The 16,845-nt window shown below is 38.9% G+C and overlaps 1 protein-coding gene across 1 annotated transcript; it reads left to right on the plus strand.

Annotated features, from left to right (window-relative positions):
* Positions 1-3,746: 3,746 nt before the first annotated feature.
* On the plus strand, positions 3,747-16,836 carry LOC139729933 (acetylcholinesterase-like). The gene is made up of 10 exons (XM_071640855.1): positions 3,747-3,911; positions 6,423-6,599; positions 9,128-9,293; positions 10,779-10,856; positions 11,761-11,879; positions 12,380-12,547; positions 13,152-13,573; positions 14,741-14,932; positions 15,625-15,803; positions 16,715-16,836. Exons 1-10 carry the CDS (start codon positions 3,747-3,749, stop codon positions 16,834-16,836), a joined length of 1,788 nt encoding a protein of 595 aa, XP_071496956.1.
* The last annotated feature ends 9 nt before the right edge of the window (positions 16,837-16,845 follow it).

Here is a 16,845-nt window from a genome sequence, read left to right on the forward strand (position 1 = left end):
AAACGGCAGTTTTGGGACTGTAAAATGTCAAAATTTTCAAGCTCGCTCGCTTCGCTCGCTCGCATAATCGTTATGCAATTCTCCTGATGTTGCTGTCAGTAATTGCCAGCAGTTGCGCCCGGTGCGCCCCCTCCCCTTAATTTCTAAAGCGAAAAAATATAGCTACAAACGGCAGTTTTGGGACTGTAAAATGTCACAATTTTCAAGCTCGCTCGCTTCGCTCGCTCGCATAATCGTTATGCAATTCTCCTGATGTTGCTGTCAGTAATTGCCAGCAGTTGCGCCCGGTGCGTCCCCTCCCCTTAATTTCTAAAGCGAAAAAATATAGCTACAAACGGCAGTTTTGGGACTGTAAAATGTCACAATTTTCAAGCTCGCTCGCTTCGCTCGCTCGCATTTAATCGTTATGCAATTCTCCTGATGTTGCTGTCAGTAATTGCCAGCAGTTGCGCCTGGTGCGCCCCCTCCCCTTAATTTCTAAAGCGAAAAAATATAGCTACAAACGGCAGTTTTGGGACTGTAAAATGTCAAAAATTTCAAGCTCGCTCGCTTCGCTCGCTCGCATTTAACCATTATATGCCATTCTCCTGATGTTACTGCAAGTAATTGCCAGCAGTTGCGCCCGGTGCGTCCCCCCCCCCCCCCCCCCGAATTTCCAAAGCGAAAAAATATAGCTACAAACGGCAGTTTTGGGACTGTAAAATGTCAAAATTTTCAAGCTCGCTCGCTTCGCTCGCTCGCATTTAATCGTTATGCAATTCTCCTGATGTTGCTGCCAGTAATTACCAGCAGTTGCGCCCGGTGCACCCCCTCCCCTTAATTTCTAAAGCGAAAAAATATAGCTGCCAACGGCAGTTTGGGGACTTAAAATGTCAAAAATTTCAAGCTCGCTCGCTTCGCTCGCTCGCATTTAATCGTTTTTATATGTCATTCTCCTGATGTTACTGCCAACATCTGCCAGCAGTTGCACCCGGTGCAACCCCCTTAATTTCCAAAGCAAATATATATATATATATATATATATATATATATATTATCATATATAGCTACAAACGGCAGTTTGGGGACTGAAAAATGTCAAAATTTTCAAGCTCGCTCGCTCCGCTCGCTCGCATTTTTATTGTACAGTTATGCAATTCTGATGTTGCTTCCATGAGGTGCGCCCCCCCAATGTCTTGACCCACGGTACGCCACTGAACACCCCCCTCTAAAAAATCCTGGGTACGCCTATGATTAGTACCACTTTGTTTTACTTTGTTTTTTGTATGTCTCAGCCATTTTAAAGCAGATTTTCATCAAACATACTTTGAATTCCTGTTAGGATTTTATGCTCTTTGAAATTTCATCAGTGGTTTCTAATTATCTTGCAAAAAGCTAAAAGATATGAATCTCCATTTCAACAAAAAACTGCAGTGTACCATCCCTTGAATTCTTCACACAATAACATCTAGTTGCGTCTTGGTGCTCTACTACAAAGAAGTACATTATGCTGTTAATACAGTGGGATTCCTCCCATTGCGTGAGGGAGTTCCGGATTGGAGATTAGGAACTTTTAGTTCATTTCCTGTTCAGGACTTTCAGTGAAAGTCTTGTAACACTTGGTTGGTCTTGATTGTCTAATTTTTGGGAGAATTCGTTAATTCCCGAATTGTTAGATTTAGAATAAGAGTGTAGTCTCCTATTTGTTTGTTTATATATATATATATATATATATATATGTATGTATATAAGAGAGCATGGTTCTTAGTATAGAGAGTAACTTAAAATTAATTATATGACTCATTAGAATTTGATATTCCTCCCTTATCAAAGTAGGCAGGGGCGTCACCAGCTTTTTTTTTTCAAGGGGGGTGCGTTTTGACACTTCATGTAACCTGCGAGATTTTTTTAATTATTATTATAACTAGAAGATGGCAAATCAAACTTGTGTGAACGCGACTTTTAAGAAGAGGGATCTGGAAGTTAAAGAGTCGAGTCAAGTTGATTGGAATAGGTATGAGATGTGTGTATGTGTGTGTGTGTGTGTGTGTGTGTGTGTGTGTGTGTGTGTGTGTGCTTGTGAGTGTGCCTGCTGGTACAGTGCATCTAGCATCCGACAATCATGTTAAAGTTTTCGTTCGTCGGTCTATTTTCTCCCTGGCCTATATTCTCATGGTCGGACATCCGGACATTCAGCGGTGTCTGGCATGGTGTAAAAACAAACCCACGACCGGCATATCTTTGAGGCAAAATTATCTGCTTTTCTTGATAATTGGCTTATATATACGCCATGAAACTGTCAGCTGTGATCCATTCTTATATTTTGCATAGCCACAAGAAATGTTATTGACAAATTGCGAAAAGAATTGTAGGTCGAGGATTTGGAACGCAGACGTCGTGTAGTCTAGCAGGTATCACCGCCTATGCGCGTTATCCTGTTGGCCAATGAATTTGGGCCAATAAAAATACATGTACAGCCATAACCACGCCGTGTATACTATGATATATAGGCCTACTACAAATGTAGTATGTGTACACACTACACACACTACACATAATATTGATAAAACCAGGTTGTTTTTGTGAAAAATGCAGTTCGTTGCACTTATTCGCATTTCTTGCGCAACTATACCGGAAGTGGCGAGGCTTGCAGGATGGTTGAGTTTCTTTGTTATTATCCGGGTACTAACATCAAGGAAAAGCGTCTACATAAATGACGGTACTATCGAAGTGCAAAATAATCACCGCAATCCCTTGGCTTATCAAGAAGGAAATTGCTTTGTAATCTTTCGGGGGTTTCTATCTCACTCAAATATCCTTCCCCACAGCGATACTGCCCCTTGATAATCAGAACGTCAATACCAATCATGCCACCAATACGGCAATGCCTGTCAGAAAAATGTTAATAATACAAGGTTCAATAAATTCTAAGTAATTATTACATTACATTACATTACATTACAAGTGATACTACACAATGTAGACCCTATCCGTGCTTATATGAAGAGAATCAACAGCATCCTGAAGACACATTTAATGAAGTAACTATAAGTTGAAGTTACTATGATGTCATGTTTTTCTGCATGCGTATGTTATGTTTTCTTCTTTTTTGTGTGTGTCTATTAAGTATGCAAATTCTAGTATTTGATTATTGCTAAAGTATATTATGTAATGTAAATTATTGTAGAGTTTTGTAGTTATGTTGAATATAATATTACGTTTTGGTATAATTACGATATATGTAAGGCGCTTAGAAACTGTGTATTAAGCGCGATATAAATGTTAATTATTATTATTATTATTATTATTATTTTCTGTTCGTATATATATATATATATATATATATATATATGTGTGTGTGTGTGTGTGTGCGTGTGTGTGTGTGTGTGTGTGAATGATTGTGAGCGAAAGTAGACCTTATTGCTGAGTCAGGAAGCTGTTTATCTAAAGTGTACCCGCACCTGGACCTAACCTCCGTACCTGGTACCAGCGGCTCTGGGAATATATACCGTCAACTCCGTTATCATCCAACATTATACAACCAGGTGTGTTTCCTGCATGTGACCATCCAACCACCCACACTTCCCCCGTGAAGTTAATTAATTTGAATTCGAAGGGTCATGCAGCTTACATAAGAGACAATGGACTGAATGCCTGGCGAGAGATCTGCATAAAAGTGTGAGAGAAACCCACTTTTCAGGTTAGAATCTCCGGGGAGCTCGATCGTTGAGGAGAGAGAGGGACCTGGTGACGGGATCTGGACAAAGATGGCTTTGCGCTTCTGTTGCGTGCTGGTAGCTCTTGTCGCCCTAGCGAGAGCGCAAGATGAGAGACCTCGTGTAACGGTGGAGGAAGGGACTCTGGTGGGAGTCTCGACCATCTTCGAAGAAAATACCCATCTTAACGTAGAACAAGGCATCGACATCTTTTTGGTAAGTAGACGTATAAGAATTATTTATCAGAGGGCACTTTTTGGACCATGACATATTATTTCAACGTTCTTTTTTTTTCATTTGTTTGTTTGTTTGTTTGTTTTTATCCCGAAATCAATTCTGAAGGGTCCATTGTATTAACGATATGTTAACTGGTAACGATCTGTAAACTGCTAGCGATATGCTGTCGTAATTAGCATTATAGATCAATGATCAAATGCTCCAATGGCACATGGATTAATTTAGCATGAAATACGTTATATTAGTATTATTGGTCTTGTTGTTTGTTTTTTAGTGATCACGCCCTTAAGCTTTGCTTTTCAGTGGATTATACTCTTTCCTCATGGTCATATATTTATTTTTGTTACATTGCAATTACAAAATGTGCATTGTTCTTTTTTCGCTCCATTCAAATCGTGAAACAGTTGAATTGATAAATGTGTCATCTTGTACAGTAGGCCTATATGTATTTCATTTTATTGATGTGAAAATAAATTGAATTGAATTGGAAATTAGATATTTCAATAACATTTTTTTTTTAATTCGAGGTTAGCCTCATTATGTGAAAGTGAGAAAGTACAGTTTCCATTCATTGACACATTCTCAAATTTGCATTTGAGTCTGTAATCGTAATAACCACATTTTCATTTATCATTTGCATGTTTGCCTGCTCTATACCTGTCCTGTTCGTTTTTAGCTGCAGGAAAAATATCAGTAGAGTGGGTATTAATTACACCTAATCAAATCCTCACAATGCACTTTTATTTGACATTGTCATGTACAAGTTGATTAAAACTATCGTAATAAAGATATTTGTGAAGAGATTTTTGTATAATTTTCATTTTAAAGGTCCATATTAATCTTGCTTCCATAAATCAAGCCTAGAACTTTTGGATTAACAGACAATATTTACGTTTTATCTCTTCTCTTCTTATTTTGCAAAAGAAAGCGCTGAGAATTGTTTTTAATCTACATACCCGAGAACATACAAATGCTTTGTTTTTTTACCATAAAATACTAAAAATAAAAGATTTGTATGTGTTCCAGCTTGGCCAGTTTATGTTCAATTATAACAGTAATTTTTTACCTAAAATATTTCATGACTTATTTCATCGAAACAGTCATGTACATAACTATCCCACGCGACGATCCGATGAGTTTCATCTTCCACTAATGAGAACCGCGGTGACACGACATTTGCTCCTGCGACAATTGCTCCGGTCTTATTTTCTCCAAGGACTTAGGGTAAGGGTTAGTGTTGTGATAGGGTTTTAGGTTTAGTTTGATGTGAGGATTAGGATTAGGGTTAGGGTTATATTTGTGGGTAGAATTTATGTTTGGCTAAGCGTGCAGATATTTCATGAGAGCAATTGTCGCGGGAGCAAATGTCATGGAACCGAGAACCGCACATGCCCAAAGTAAATTTCTTTATACCGGACCCAAACTTTGGAATAATCTAGATAATAGTTTAAAAGATTCCCCCAAATTCGTCACATTTAAATACAAATTCAGAAAACATCTACCCTCGACTTATAATTCTAGATGATTTAAATTGTTTTAATTCATGCTTGAGCTTTCACCTGTCCTGATGTCGCAGCACTTGGCGTGTTCTGTATGCGGACCTCTCTTCTTTCTTCTCTCCTCTTCCTTTCCTGTCTTTTGTTCTTCGTAGACTTGTATTGTTACCGTCTTCTCTCCTCTCGGTACTGTCTCGCGTCTTATATGTGTGTGGGTAATGTGCGTACGAGTGTGTTGTCCTTGTCATATTTTCCCGGTACACGTGGTTCAATGAACTGTGTCCGGGCATTAACATTGATATCTTATTTTTATTTTTTTCCCGACTTGCGTATCTCAATATAATTACATGAATATTTCTTACAAATGATTTAAATAATCTATATCAAATATAATAGCTATAAAAAACCCTCGAATATTATATCATTTACTCATTATTTATCTAGCGATCCACGTCCCACAAGCTTTGCTTTTTAGTGGATCACTATTTTCCATAATCGAATCTATTTTCCGCACGCCCACGAAGTATATATGTATTGTTCCTCCTAATTATTGTATATATATATATATATATAAATATATGTTGTTATATGATTTATCTCGGATACTACATGAATCTTTTGCAAATGTTTGAACAATATCATTTCATGACATGTATACTTTGTACTATGTTTTGATTTTCGTTGATTGGAAATTTGTACTATGTTTTTTGATTTTCGTTGACTGGAAATAAACTATGATTGAATTGAATTGAATTGAATTGAATTGAATTTTGGGGGTTCCGGCTTAATAACACAGCAATTATTGTGCGTCTTGCGAATTTACTATAGTCAAGTTGAGATACCATCACAAAACCTGTTGTGGCTTATTAAGAATACCGAAATTGTATGTGTATAAAAACAATAACTGTGTTTTGGTTTCATTCTACTCATATTGATATGATATTGAATCCTTTTAAACTTACCTATTTTTTATATATATATATATTTTTTTTAGGGAGTTCCATTTGCTGATCCTCCTGTTCGATTTAGCGCCCCAACAAGTAAGACGCCCTGGACAGGAGACTACGATGCCTCCCAACTCAAGCCTGCCTGTTTGCAGAAGCCTTCACCCATTTACCCAACTCAGAGTGAAGATTGCCTCTACCTCAACGTATTCGTACCTAATCCTAAGGTACACTTCCGAACCAGTCCTTTTTGTTATCTCCTCATTGAACATTACATTTTGCCATTATTACTTTGTTTTGTTTGTTTGTTTGTTTGTTTGTTTGTTGTCTGTCGTTAACAAAGGTAATGAACAAATTTCGATGAGATTTTCAAGATAAAGCAGTTTTGGTGAAAAGATGTCCTGGGTGATTCGGATCATGATCTGTATCAATGATTATACGTTCGGATTTTCCAATGTATACTATACAGTGCAGTGTAAGTTAAGCCGTTAAACATAGTAAGAAGACACAAGGACAGACTGGCCATTGAAAAAATAATAGAGATTAGAGATTACGTCTCCCGCATTTGATTTATCAGTTTCTACTACTCATTATGAATGATACCGAAACAAGTAAAAAAAGAAATGTCATTTTTTTTTTAACCTGACAGATAGATAAACCTATATAAAGTATGTACCTTTCCATGTGCTTTGGGCATGACTATGGAAGGTTGGAATTCCGTTTATTACCTTTTCTTGGAAATCTGATATACTCACGTAATTTCCGTGACTGAAAACCGTGGGAATGTAAGTTTATGCGTAAAGAGAAATAAAAAGACTGAAAAGACTAAATATGACATGATGTAATAACCACAGCTTGATAAAACATTAGGTCTCATTTAGTTGTGAAGGGATCATAGAATATATATTTCATAAATTTCATGTGATCAATCATGTTAATATTGCTTGTAGTTTGCTCTTTCTTGCTATTCAGGTCTAGAGGATAATGCAACAACTTGCATGTCAATGTTTTGTTTGTTTGTATATGTTTGTTTGTTTTTGTTGTTTGTTTGTTTGTTTTTTTGTCTCTGCGCGCATGCGGGTATCATGACATTTTGTGTATACCATGGCCGGCGGAACCGTGGGGGCCGTGATGGGGGCTCGGACCCCTACACTTTTTGTGCACCATACAAAAGAATACACAAGGTGTCATCACTTTGGGCCACCACACTTTTTTTTAAAAACCCGGAAGTACGTAAGTGGCTTGTCAGCTGAAAAAACCTGGAAATGGAAGGGGAGATGAGCTGAGAACCTTTTTTTTTTTTCTTTTTTTTGCTTGTTAGCTCATGAAACCCGGAAGTGGGCCCCCACACTTTTGAAAACGCTCCGCCGGCCCTGTATACTGATTATATTCTTCTTCTTTTTTCATAAATTAGGACCACTTAAATTCTGGGACACTTTTCAGTTTCCCCATATAAGTTAATCCTTAATTTCCTGCCACCATCAATGACGCGATGGAACATACAACATTGGAATATGGTTGCAGAAAGATAAGTTCAAACATTCCGGCGTTTGCTTTCCAGCGGATTTTGTACTTCTCCTAACTAAATCATCCCCCCCCCCCCGACCACACCCCTGCAACTGTTCCATTCCTTATTACAGACACTCAGGTGAGGGTGGTGAATTGCTTTCATTTCTTTGTTTTGCTAGAAATGGAAGAAAAGAGAGTGCAAAATAATTAGAGTGCACTGACTGATAAACTCGGTCTCTGATCTTGTACAATGTCGCATTGAACACACATTGTAGTCGTCGATACACATCTGGCCTAAAAACCTACAATGTCACTCCCCACAGGTGTGAGCTTGATTGTTTTATGCAACTTTCCTGAAGTGGACGTCGGTAGGACATGGTGGAAAAGGAAAATACGTAGATAATAATAGGGATGGGGGATTGAAACAAACAACCTCACAAGCAAACACAGCCATGAAGTGAGAGTACAGAACATGGCAATAAGTTTTTTTTTTTCTCTCTCTCTCTCCCGCATCTCTTTTTCTCTGCCCCCCTTACCTACCCTTTTCTAATTCCCCTCCTCAATGGTATCTGCATTTGATAGGCACTATACCTTTCGATTCAAACTTGTTCTTCCCCTCTCCCCTATCTCTCCCCTATCTTTTTTCTGACGTGTTTCTTTCTTCTCCGCTATCTTGATCTTCTCTATACTTCAGATCACCTCCAATCAGTGTCACGTTGTTGTTGTTGTTGTTGTTGTTGTTGTTGTTGTTGCTACTGCTGCTGTTGTTGTTTATGTTTTAATCTGTCTATACTCAATGTGCCTCGTATATTTCTGACGGTAGCACTTTCATTACTAATGTTTCTGCATTCATTGTGTTTGATCAAATGAGACATATTCATGTGTGACACAATTGCCTTATATCTAAATCGTTTCCTGTAAACTTCTTCATGCATTTTAATTTGTTTAAAGCAATACTAAGTACTGAACACCAATTGGTTGGCAGCTCATAATTCCATTAAGTTTTAATCAGTATACCTCCTATTCCATAGGAAGAGAACTTCCAATAAGGTTGCATCTTTTATGGAGTAAATTTATTGTATTCCATGCGTGTTCTCAATCGGTTACCAGAGCAGAATATGTTATGAGAACTGACTTTCTTAATCCTTTAAACTTTAGAGGTTAATTTGTGTCATCAAAAACTAGCATCCTAGACTTTTACGTGAAACACACAATCATTTTTGGGTTTCCACTGACAACATTGCAGCCAGTCAACGCATCGGTGATGGTGTGGATCCACGGGGGTGGGTTCGCAGAGGGCACCGCCATGTCCTACGCCTACAACGGCATTCCGCTCGTCGGCGCTGGAGGTGGGGACGTGATCGTCGTCACAGTCAACTACCGTCTCGGCATCTTCGCCACTTTCACGACAAGTTAGTAATTATACCCCGCGACCATTTATTACCATGAGAGAAAGAGCGAGTGAACGTGACAAAGAGCGAAAGGGCGTGTGAGAGAGGTGTCGAAAGAGAGAGTGTGAATACCGACCCCTGATCATCTGTGTTTTTGTTATGATGTTATGTTTACGGCTTGCCCAGTTTGTAGGTCTACATGTCCTTTCGTATGACCTTTTTTATAATGACAGTACTTGACGTGTTTCTTTTGAATGAATACTTGTTTTGTGATATTTGCTGTCTCTTTTACGATGTAATTTTATGTGCAATTCAGTCGTGTGACTGCGAGACATGAATACTGTACTTCAATAAAATACCATTTATCTATCTGAACCCAACTAAACGATTGAATATATTTTTCCGGAGTGCATTTGTCTTGTATTAGAGGGAACAACAGGATACCTCACTGCGTTGTTAGCCAAGGGTTGTTAGGACCCAAACTGAAGCCTGCTATTGAATTGTAAATCTAGACATGTTATTGGTCACATCATCCAGCCCTCCTCCAAACTCTACATTATTTACGATTCAAGATTTACGAAGACGTGAAAATTGCAGTTTAAATTTAAATCTTAACCGAAATAAAATGTTGAAACAGCATTTCAATGAAAACACATGATACGAGATCAAATTTGCAGATTTGAAAAAAAAAATATCATTCAGGACCACTCACTAACCAGTTCTTGAAGTCAAGTTGAAGTTCCATATATTTCCAGGTTTGATTCCTATAATTTTTCTCAATTTTCGTGTGTGTCTCTTGAATAGCAAGATGACATATGACCTCAAATAAAGAGAGACCCAAAGTAACGCAATTGAAACATACTTAATTCCTTCCCTGTGGGTTAGCAGGAGTGTACCTTTTCAAAAATCAATGACAAACCTGTGCTTTGTGTACAATATAACGTTATTGAACGTTCTTTCCCCTTTTCACACATTGTCAAAGTGTCAACGTTAAACCTTGTGGTTTGAGTGATGATAAGTATAGCATCGTACGTACTGTCCAAAGTCCCTGGTGTGTCTTTTAAGAAGTCAAAATTGCATGGAATCGAATGCAAAATTTCACGCGGGAGCGAGTGAAATAAAATGTTATCATTTCGCAACCCGAATATTTCTAGCGGTATTATCTTTGAATGTTAATTGCATCATGATGTACTTTCATCATTTGATATACTCTTTTGTAGATTTATGCAATGGCAAAATGTGATATTTGAATATCCCCTTATGACTTGTTACTTTGTCTAAATTAGATACTTTCATTATTTTCTAAGACATGCAGGTCTTAGTAGCTGCTCTTATACTAAAATGAGGGAAAATCAATTCTAAATCTGTCCACTTATAATATTGTGTTGAGTTTGGGCCTACAAGAGCCACAGTCACGATTATTTAATCTTTTGCCTGCTGTTAGATTTTTTTTCTTTCAGTCGGGTAGTTTAACTTCAACGTTATCTTATTTTCCATTTACCCCAGAGGATGAGGCTGCCCCGGGTAACTACGGCATGCTGGACCAGGTGGCAGCCCTGAAATGGATCTACAACAACATCGGAGGTGAGGGACATCATTCAGCTGAATTTAATGCGATTTCTGTTTTTATCAAAAAAACTCCGAATGAAACTTCGAAAACTTAACACATTTGGTTCGATTCAAAATTTGACAATGAGATAAACACTTAATATCAACTGTCATTTAATTTCGACAAAGAGAAAGAAAGACACAAAGCTTATGCAAAAAAAAGGCATTCATAACGAACACCGAACATCCTATAAAATATAGGGCCATATACCAAGAGGCCGGGTTATCACTGACATTGTCATCACTAGATGCCAGAGTTATGGAAAATGGAAAATGGAAAATGGAAAAAAAGGGATCGTTTTTCCGAAGGTTTTTCCAAATATGAGATAAGGTTCGCAATTCCATGGGTTTGTTAGTACGCACAGTTTTTTTTTTCATTTCTTTTTTTTGTTTTGCATCTTTGGATAAGTGAACCTTCGGAATATCGACCCTATTTCACTTTTGGATTAAGAACCTTCGGAACAACGAGCCCCCCCCCCCTTTTTTTTTTCCTTTTTCGGATTAACAAACGCCACAAATGTTCATATCAACTAAAAAGTAGGTATGATGGGGAATTTGTGTGTTTTGGAAAAACGAATCTTAGGAATAACGAACATCACTCAACGCCAAATATGCACTGGTTTGTCATTAAAACATCTATACACACCGAGTCACGGTTGTATCAGTGTTCGTCAGTAAAACACGACAACAACAGCAACACAAGAAACTGAACGAATTACTACCGTTTACAGAGGCGAATCTAATTCTGTATACACAAAGGTCATGATAAGCAAAAATAAATAAAAGAAAAAAGGAAATTGATGCAGTTGTATTATGACAATTTCGTCACTCAGAAGAAAAAGTTAATGGTACATGTATATATTTTGTTTTCACTGTTCAGCGTTCGGTGGAGACAGGAACAGGATCACGCTTTTCGGGGAGAGCGCCGGCGGCGCAAGCGTGGGCTTCCATCTCCTCTCCAAACTGAGCCGCGGTTATTTCAACCAAGCTATCATGCAGGTGAGAGTCTCGTTTAAACCGTTGGAAATGCAAATTAAAGCTCATAATCTTAATACCTCATAATCTTGATACCTCTCCATTTAGGCTATCAGCTCTGTGAACGGTTGGTACGTGTTCCGTCATTGGTAACAATGTGTCACGAACAAAAAGATGAACCCAATTAAGACAATTACATTTGGAAAAAAAGGTTCTCTGATTTGTTGGTTAGACTGATTCAAGATGTCTGTCATCGATTACTCCGTAATCATAATCGACAATATTTATGATCGCCGATCATTGAACTGATGTAATGATAATCATAAAGTACTGATGCATTGTGGATGGAAGGCCTACTTTCCAGTAGACAAATAACGCACATCACATAAAACGATCATACTATCCAACTGGGAACAGCTGGATCGGGCTGGAAAGGCCCTATCTGCCATGCTCCTTGGTTTTTATTAAATATAAAAGTGATTTGCTTTTAATTTTTCCCCATATTCCAACAAAATTATACACAGAGTGGCTCGCCCTTGGCTACGTGGGCATTCATTGATTCGCGCGAGTATGAGATGCAGAAAGTCGAAGGCCTCGCCGAGGTGGTCGGCTGTGACGTAGAAGACTCCTCTGCCTTGGTCGAGTGTCTCCGAGAGATTGGTGGGAGTGATCTTCGACAAGCAGCTGAGGCAGTGAGTATAGACTATGTTTACACACATACTGACAGTCATATCTGATATATATACATGTATATATATATATATATATATATATATATATATATATATATACATATGTAAGAAAGAGGGGGAGGAAGAGCATTGTAGAGGGGAAGATTATGAGTTTCACTGCGCTGAATATAATTCAAATTCTAATTCAACTGATTTTATTTCCATGAAAACTAATACAAAGTAATATACAAAACGCTTACAGGAGTACAGAATATCGTAAGGAATCTTGAATCACATAAGCTTCAACAAAACATGGACACAATTATAGTAATATAAATTGTGTTTCGATAAATAAACAAGTAAGCAAATACAATTTTATTTTTTATCTCTGTATGGAAAAGAGGAATTCACAAGAGAAGCATAGATTGTAAATTTGTTTGAATTACTCTGGGAGATGAGGGCATCATTAAGGCACCGTTTCATGACAGTTGTCAGTCTCTAACAATTTTAGCCAAATCCTTGGTTTTGATTGGTTGAAAAGCTCTGGTATAATGTTTCCATTATTAAAATCATGCAACGTGCAGTATAGAAACTTAAGTTTAGCTTTATGCAACTCTGTCATCAGATCTACGTCAGTCATTACGTAACGCTCGATGGCACCTTTCTGGAAGATACCCCCGTCAACCTCCTGATGAGAGGAGACCTAAAGAGGGCGGCAGTCCTCTCCGGATACACCGCCGACGAGGGCACCTTCTTCTCCCTCTTCGCCGATTACCCGACTCCGCCCGTCTCGCTGGAGACCTTCCGGCAGTACGTCAAGGATGGCCTATCCCTCTACGAGATCACGGACGAATTCCTCCACAACGCCGTCCTGCAGGAATACACGGACTGGACGGTGGCCGATGACCCGGAAGGGGACCAGTGGAGATCGGGGATCGACTTCATGGGAGACACGCACTTCGCGTGCCCTGCGGAGGCCATGCACAAGGCGCACGCTGCTTTTGGGGACGCCGTTTTCACCTACTACATGACGTTCGTCCCGACGAAGTAAGTGCCTCACTTTTCTCTACTTTCTCTTCAAAATGTCCACATTTGCATCATCAACAACAATAACAACAACAGCAACCGCAGCAGCAGCAGCAGCAGCAACAACAACAACAACAACAACAACAACAACAACAACGAAACAACCCCACTTCCCCCCCCCCCAAAAAAAAAAAAAAAAAAAAAATGTTCAATTTGAGATACGCCACCGCGAAAGCCTCATGAAATTGCCGAATACTCTTTCAGGATTATACAACTTGTTGTCTAAATATTAAGCCATTTAGCAATATGAAGAAATGCTCATCTTTTCCCTAAAACCTGCGAATAGATAGTGAGAATGCCGGCAGCGATGAAAACAATTAGGTTTTACAAGAAACGGCCTCGAACTAATGAGAGGCAGAGAGGCGTGCATGAAATTGAAACGTTCAATTGAACCTATAATTATTGTAACATGGTTTATAAGATCCGGAAATAGTGACGGATTTCATAATAGCGTTTGGACTGAAATTGTACAGGAAGTAGCTAATTTAGCATATCATTATACACAACAATTTCAAATCAAACTTAGATTCTTTGGCGGTTTTTAAAGATCGACTCCATCAGGGTCTAACGAATCAAATATCCGAACAGTACAATGAACATGCACAGCTTATAAAAAACAACAAACTCTTAGGCTTGAAAGGACACTAGCGCCTTCCGACAGTCTCAGATCAAAGAATAATAATTTTGATAAAAAGGGAATATGAATACAAACACGGGACACAAAATTGATTAGCATAGACGGGGCGGAAAGGAATTCATCAGAGTAAAATTTTGTTAGCTGAATACGTTGACACGCAATGGCACAAGCACGTTAAAGCGGGAGAGTTGGGTTTAGGAGTCTGTTCAAATCTTATTCATTCCCTCCCCTGGTTCCATCGTCATTCCTCTGTCACCTGTGAAGAATGCTGATGTATCTACCTTACGTGTCGATTTAGCCTTTCATTGAGTGTCCATTCAAACCAGATACACTGTTTAACACTGTGATGGAAAAAGTGGCTCTGTTAATGAGCTACTAACCAACTTTAGTAAATAATGTCTGTGGTCAAATGTAGCCGAACATTGATAAAGTAAGAAGCACAAGATGCATTTAAGATAGCCCTGTGTGCTCTGTGTCCCGAATCAAATTAGGAGTATTTACTCGCTGGGGGGCTTGGAAGTTCCCTCCTGGTTTGGAGCGGGCCACGCCGATGACATCCCCCTGGTGTTTGGCTGGGTCTTCACTCCGGAGATGAGGATCTACGCCGGGTTCAACGTGACGGAAGCCGAGGCAGCTCTCTCCGCCAAGGTCATGAAGTTCTGGACAAACTTTGCCAAATCGGGGTAAGCATTTAATGGTTGATAATTAAGAGACATGATTTTCGTGCTATTCCCTCCTTCTTTCTCTCTTTCATCGTCTTTGTCCTCGATATCGTCGTCCTTGTTGTTATCTCTATCTTTATATACATCTACCCTTTAATCCTGTCTCATTTCTCATATTCTCCGCTGTCGATCCTGTTCATTCTTTCTAATGATGGTTTCTTATTTCATGGTGAGCTTTCTTCTCAGGGAGTAGATGCTGTCAGGTCATTCTCTCCTGCTATACATTGTATTTCTAGACTCCGTTCGTTTCCTACACAATGCACTGTGTCCGAAAGAGCGCCAATTTTCGGCACCCCTCTTGCGTTTTGCCTTTATGTATTCCCCAGATGTAACGCGATAAAAAAAAAATCTTGTCCGATCTCCGCCATTTCCATGTCATTTACATTGACAATTATGATTTGGTAGTAAAGGATGTTCAAGTATTATTCGCTTGAACCCCAGTGGAAAGCGAACAAAATTCACCACACTTTTACTAAACTTCAGTTGGAACGTCCACTTGTATTAGGCCTATGTAGCTTTTAAGCGTAATCGAAAACCAAACCAACATGCAAGGTTGTGACATTCTTTATGTCATCGTTGTGAAAAGTGATGAAACTGCAGCAAGCACTTGGTATCTTAAGGTCAATATTCTCTATAAACAATGTCTGTGGCAGAGACCCAAGCAGATCCAGCTTCGACGCCCCCAGCGGCGAGGGACAGGATAGCTGGCCAGTGTTTACGGTGCCCGAACTCCGCTACAAAGAACTGTCCTACGAACTCGGAGAAGGCAGGGCCCTCAATGCCAGAAGATGCAGCTTCTGGAACCAGTATTTCGCTAACCTTCTAACTACAGGTCAGTCTACATTCACTGGTTTTGTTTGTTAGTTAGTTAGCTAGTTAGTTAGTTAGTTAGTTAGTTAGTTTGTTTGTTTGTTTGTTTGTTTGGGACGGGCTAGTAAATACGCAGAGTATACGAGTTATCAAAATAATGAAACCTATCGCAAACTCCTGCCGCTTTTAAGGCAGACTACAATCGTTTGTTGCCGCTACACCCAAGCACAGCGGAAATCCTCGAATAAGCTTTTGCCACGTGTTCCCACTAACATATTTCATGATTGTGATTGAAAGTTTGACGACAACAGCCATTCAAGTTTCTATGAGCAGCAATTTGCCCTTTAGCATTTTCCATGATGTCTTCAACCTTTCCCATGTCTCCGTCCTATTTTGATACTAGTTAATGTTTATAATCAAGTCAAAATGTTACAAACTCTATATAATATTCCTCGCAGGAGGCCATATGATCTGAACCACAGCAAATCATTTATAATGGATCCAAAACGTATTACACTGAATACTGTTAATAAATTGGGCTTTGTATGTATAGTCTGAATTTACTCGTTTGGTCGTGGCGAGTATCGTGCAGGTGCGGTTACTATAGTAGCAATTATGATAGCACTGAGGGAAAGAACAGTAACGTAACCGAAGATGCTATCCATGCAGTATATATTATTATTCTGATCATAATCACAGCTGTAGTATCATTTTTCGTCAGCATCCTAAGTATCGTCATTACTACTACAACTATAAGTGCAATAACTATTATCATCAACATCGTTATCACAATTATAAATTATCAATGTGACTATTAGCATCATCATTATCATCATCATCATCATCATCATCATCGTTACCATTATCATCTTCATCTTCATCATTACAACTTCGGTTTAAATTGATTATGTAATGTTATAATCCAAGCACCAGGAAGCGGCGCGGAATCCAGCGAGGGGCTCCGCGAGTGGGAGGAGAGCTTCGAAGACTGGAAGGACGTGGTCAGCGACTGGAAGAAACTGTTTGCCAAGTACAAGCAGAGGCAGTGTAACTAGAGCGAGGAA

The sequence above is a fragment of the Diadema antillarum genome, unplaced genomic scaffold (assembly GCF_040938485.1).
Source record: "Diadema antillarum isolate AM-2024a unplaced genomic scaffold, OU_Dant_1.0 seq00000271_RagTag, whole genome shotgun sequence".
Lineage (NCBI taxonomy): Eukaryota > Metazoa > Echinodermata > Echinoidea > Diadematoida > Diadematidae > Diadema > Diadema antillarum.